Source organism: Salvelinus sp. IW2-2015, linkage group LG7 (assembly GCF_002910315.2).
Source record: "Salvelinus sp. IW2-2015 linkage group LG7, ASM291031v2, whole genome shotgun sequence".
Classification (NCBI taxonomy): domain Eukaryota; kingdom Metazoa; phylum Chordata; class Actinopteri; order Salmoniformes; family Salmonidae; genus Salvelinus; species Salvelinus sp. IW2-2015.
In genome coordinates this window covers 30,133,954-30,139,712 of record NC_036847.1, presented here as the reverse complement: position 1 = coordinate 30,139,712, position 5,759 = coordinate 30,133,954, and the positions used below count along the sequence as shown (strand labels likewise).

At 46.1% G+C, this 5,759-nt stretch overlaps 1 protein-coding gene across 1 annotated transcript; it reads left to right on the top strand.

Annotated features, from left to right (window-relative positions):
• The first annotated feature begins 415 nt into the window (after nucleotides 1-415).
• Nucleotides 416-3,380, top strand: LOC111966101 (transcription factor Sp5-like). Its single transcript, XM_023990526.2, has 2 exons — nucleotides 416-863; nucleotides 1,442-3,380. Exons 1-2 carry the CDS (start codon nucleotides 810-812, stop codon nucleotides 2,603-2,605), a joined length of 1,218 nt encoding a protein of 405 aa, XP_023846294.1. The 5' UTR covers nucleotides 416-809; the 3' UTR covers nucleotides 2,606-3,380.
• The last annotated feature ends 2,379 nt before the right edge of the window (nucleotides 3,381-5,759 follow it).

Here is a 5,759-nt window from a genome sequence, read left to right as displayed (position 1 = left end):
ATAAATTGAGCCTATATTTAATGAATTATCATGCCTATTTTTATTATGATTTGGCATATTATTATTCATAATAATACCGGTTGCAGGTATACTAAAGCAGTTACGCAGTTTATATGCATATAAAATCGAGAGCACATCCCTCCTTCAAATAGTAGGATATTAGAAAAGACCTTTATCACGCATCAAAGTTATTCAGAACAATTGAGGAAGGAGTCGTTTCGCGAGGTCAGGATTTGGTTGAAATTGAGTGAAATTATGAGCAACCCACCCCCTCACCTAATTTACTATCAATGTAACCCTCCCAACCCCCCCCCCGCCCCCCCCCCCCCCCCCCCCCCCCCCCCCCCCCCCCCCCCTCACATCCACACAATCCCTCTCTCTCTCTTCGTTCACTGGTTCTCGTGGAGACCCCGTTGAGAGGACCCTTTCGCTCTATAAAGACGTGATCCAGCTGCCTTTGACATTATACACAGCATTCATATTGCAATAGTTCATTCCTCACTCGCACTTCAAAAGACACGCTCTGCTCTGTGGTTGAATGTGACTGCTTGTGACCGAAAAGGATTCAAATAAAGTGGAATGAGTTTGGGTTTTTCATTCATTCAGACCATTTCATGAGTTGTAACCAGACGGACTGAGGGCAGTACAATTGTCTTGAATGACATTGGATTACTTTGTTTCGGAATAGGACTGTTTTTATTTTCAGGGTCGCTACTGGCCTGAACGCTTGCTTTTGCGCTTCTCTACACCGCCATCGCTGCTGGTCCGCGCAGCTCGTGTTGCAGGAGCGAGACAGAGCCGGTGAATAGATGGCAGCTTTGACGATACAACGGACTGACAACTTTCTGCACACCTTTTTACAGGTTTGTTAGTAATCATTTTGATACAGATGAGTATAGGCAGTTCTACATATACCGTTAATGGAGTCCTCATAAATGTGTGGCAAGAGGAACTTGCGCAACAACTCATTAATCATTTCAGAGTTCTAAAGCTTGATTTCCCCTGGATTTTTCAGTAGGCTATTCACTGTCTGATGCGTTTATAACTAAGAAAACGTAAATTATTGTAAAATCTTAAAGAATGAAAGAATATTAGGAAGTTTTATTTTGAACAAATAACATGCTATCATGATCATTTAATTATTGTGATTTATTAGTGATTGATAACGATTTGCGAATATTGTAGTTTACATTAGTTTGCAAACGTCTATCTGATATTCAACAGCAAAAAAAAGTATGACGTGAGAAATAACATAATTATTTACACTATTAATTAATAGAATTACTGAAATGTAATCATACTTATTGTGAAAGCACTTTGTACAACTTCTGATGTAAAAAGTGAGTTCTGAATGCATTTGATTGATTGACTCTGAAGTTTTAATGAGCTTGGCTCATTAGTGTGAGGTAGTGAATCATGTTCTTTATCCATCTTCTACCAGGACCGGACCCCCAGCTCGTCCCCAGAGGGAGCCCCCAACGCCCTGTCCTTCTTGGCCACCACCTGTAGCCAGGCCTGGCAGGTGGGGGGGGCYGTTGTGGGCGGCACTGTGGGCTCCACGGTGGGCTCCGATGGTTCCCAGTTTCCCTATGAGGGGTCCGTGAGGGTGGGCGCAGCCTCCGGGATGTTCCAACTGTGGAGCAACGAGGTGGCGGTGGCCCCTAGTTCTAGTCTCAGTGCCTCCAGCCTCACTGCAGCCGCCCACCAGGCCATGACGTTAACGGTGCCCAAGGTCAAGTTCCCTGTTGGATGTGGACACAGTCTGCAGTCTGGCCTGGGTCCTCACCCCCACGCGCTCCACCATCACCACCACCATCACCACCACCACCACGAGTTGCCCCTGACTCCGCCGGCCGAGCCTCCGTCCGCCTACTCCTTCGAGCTCTCTCCAGTCAAGGTCCTCTCGTCCCAGAGCCAGGGCCCCAACGGGCCGCCCTACTACCCTCAACACAACGCAGTCTCTGTGGGACAGAACTTCCCCAGCTTCCTCCAGAACTCTGTCTCTTCCGCCAGGCACCATCTATCCGGAGGACACCATCACGTGGGGGAGGAGMGCCAGCAGGGGTGGTGGAGCCTCCCCCAGACCACTGGCTACAGCAGCTCCTCCAACCACCCCCACGCCTTCTCCCTGGGCCGGCAGCTGGTCATGGGTCAACAGCCCCAAATCACAGCCCTCCTCCAGGGCACCTCCAAGGGCCTGTTATCCTCCACACGCCGCTGCCGTCGCTGCAAGTGCCCCAACTGCCAGGCCAACGGCGGGGGACTCGAGTTTGGCAAGAAACGACTGCACATCTGTCATATCCCAGAGTGCGGCAAGGTTTACAAGAAGACGTCTCACCTGAAGGCTCACCTGCGCTGGCATGCCGGGGAGAGGCCGTTCATCTGCAACTGGCTGTTCTGCGGGAAGAGCTTCACGCGCTCCGACGAGCTACAGCGCCACCTCAGAACACACACCGGGGAGAAGAGGTTCGGATGCCAGCAGTGTGGGAAGAGGTTCATGAGGAGCGACCACCTCTCCAAACACGTCAAGACCCACCAGAGTAGGAAGAGCCGGTCCGGTGGGAACACGTCAGGCTCTCTATTGGCCAATATCAAGAGAGAGTAAAGCAGACTATGAGGGCCACATTATAGAGCCAAAAGATTGCAATGTGTGACTGTACTGTAACTAACGGCCACAGACCCTCTGAGAGAGAGTGGAGCGAACCACGAGGACAGACTATACACTCTAGCATATTCTGTTGTCGTGACCATTTCCAGACTGTCAACAAAACGTTTTTGAGAGGTATTTCATAACAAGGGAAGCCAAGTGAGTGGCGAGGTTTAGGATTTGTATATGGATACAGAGCATTCACTGTGATGGGCATTTCTAGTTATCACACAAAATTATCTCCCATAGCAATATCAAAAGCACTCTTTCCCCTTAATGATGACATGGTTCCAACAGTGATCATATATCAAAATCCAAGGTATTCATTTGATTTAATATTAAAATGTAAATAATTCAGCAAATGTGTGTAACATGCAAATAATCAACTTTCTGCATGTTTCACCTTTTAGAATCTGGAGATGTTTTTGTTAATAAACTGTTAAATACCTGAGGAGGAACATGTATCTGAAATAAGTATACCACACATTGGTTGATTTTAGAAATGTCCTGTTTGGCCAAATGTATACATTGATCTGACGGTTGATTGGTGGGATCAGTGWTATAATGTTTTATTAATGGATATAAAACATGTTTAGCTCAGTTTTCATCTCTTGTTGAAATTGATTCATGTTATTTCATTATAATGTGAATTGCCATTACTATACTGTAGATGCAAACAAACATTTGTAAGACTTTGTAAATAATGTATATATTTATTTCACGCACAACCTTATTCAAGTTAAGACCGCATGTACATTTTAATAAATGTAAATTCCTTGCTAAAGCAAATCCATGTTCTCTGATGTTATTTTCTCATATTTTGTCAGAGTGATAATGTGAGACTCAAATGCTTGCTATGCCTACTTCAACCTAATACTAGTATTGTGTGAATTTCAGTATTGTATCATGGAAGTGTGAAGGAATGTTTGGGGGCAGGGGGGGCGGGGAGGGCGGCCGTGCGATGGCTGTTTGGGGGCAGTTTTGGTGAGGGGATGGGGGCTGTTTGAGGGCAGTTTAGTGAGTGGGTGGGGGGGGCTGTTCAGGGAGTAGTTTGGTGGGGGGACGGGGCTGTTTTTGGGCAGTTTGTGGTGGGGCTTTTCAGGGTAGTTGTTTCCGCCTTCTGCAATCAAGTTCAAATCATGTGGCTTTAATGGTCTGTTTACTTTCTCTGAATGGAGGAGATTGAGTCAACAGATGCACTGGCCCTCCACTCGACAGGACTCCCCCGTGAATGGGAACCCGTTGCTCAGACCACCAGTGGTGACAGGAAAGCCCTTTGATTTTTCCCCCTTGTGAAAGTTATAACGCTCTTCATCCCCCCTCTTAGTCCAGCCTCACCTCTCCCAAGCTCACCCTCTCTCACCTCTTTCTATCTCCCAGACTCCTCCTCCCCCAGCCTCAGCCCTCTCCAAGCCTCACCCCTCTCTACTCTTTCTATCTCCCAGACTCCCCTCTCCCCAGCCTTACCCTCTCAATTTTAAGGGCTTTTCTCTCCCATTCCCTCCTCCAATTGCCCCCAGCCCATAATTCTACATCACAGCCGTGTTACGATCAACATTTACAGAACTACCCTTCATTCAGAAGGAAGCTAACTCAGTATCCAGATGCCTAGTCAGTTTCAAATCCAATCAAATGTATTTGTCACATGCGCCCGTGAAATGCGTTCTTCAAAAGCCCTTAACCACAAATGCAGTTAAAAAAATAGTTAAGAAAATATTTACTAATAAACTAAAGTAAAAAGAAATGATAAAAAAGAGGACTGGTACATTAAGAGTGTCTAGTTTGAGAAACAGACGCCTCACAAGTCCTCAACTGGAGCTTCCTTAATAGTATCAAGCAAAACACCAAGTCTCAACGTCAAACAGTGACAGAGGCGATCTGGATCAGGGCCTAATACTGTTGTGTGCATCGGGCAAACTGTAATGATCGGGTTGGAGTGTGCAGGCCACGCAGTCGTGGGTGAACCGGGAGTAAGAGGAGGAGACTAGCAAGGCACCCCTGAGGGACTCAGTGTTGAGGATCAGCCAATGGCAGAATGTGTTGTGTTGCCCTCACCCTTCACACACCCGACCCACCTGATCTCATCCAGATCCATATCTATGTAGTACTTGTACTCTGCCATTGATTTGATACTGGGTACCCCTGTATACATAGCTCAACATTGATTGTAACTACATGTCAAATACCAGTCGCGCTCTGCATGTGAGTTCTGGTACTTCGGTATCCTCCCTCCATGTATCTCAGCTGACCACATTGATCGCTGAGTATAATTGGAAGTTATTAGAGTGTCACTCACCTCCAGTTGAATACATATATGCTTCTCAATCTGATCCCTGGTACTCAGCATCATATGTGTTGCAGCTATATCCGGAGACCACACAGCTACCACACAGGCTAGCTACAACAACCCAACATCCCATCTCGAACTACCAGGAAAAACACACACACACGCAATCTCAGATCAATGTTGACGGCTTATTAATACAGGGGCTTACCCAGATCAATGGTGTCTGGTAATTACATCCACTGTATATAGCGGGTGCAAGGTCATATGATCTGGTCCTAGTAGGTAATCCAGATCATGTGGAGCGTCACCTGTATACATGAGGCATTATCAAGAAGAACCCAGCATTTCAGATGCTGGTTACGAGTATCTACTTTATATGTACTAAGGGTGCTCTTACAGATATTCATAGATCTGTATGGTATCCGTGTATATAGTCCACATTGATCTCTGGTAGCTCGTACTGATATGTTATACAGCTCCACATTGATCTGGTACTGGTACTCCCTGTATTTAGCTCCACATTGTTATCTGGTATGGTACTCCCTGCATATGCTCTATTCTTGTCACACCCTGGCCATAGAGAGGCTTTTATTGACTAGGATGGGCATTCTAGTTTCTTTTTTTATGTTTTTATTTCTCTGTGTTTGGCCGGGTGTGGTTCTCAATCAGAGGCAGCTGTCTATTGTTGTCTCTGATTGAGAACCATACTTAGGTAGCCCTTTTTTCCACCTGTCTTTGTGGGAAGTTATCTTTGTTAGCGCCATTATTGCCGAGTTAAGCTTCACGGTCGTTTCTGTATGTTTATTTGTTATGTTAGCGACATCA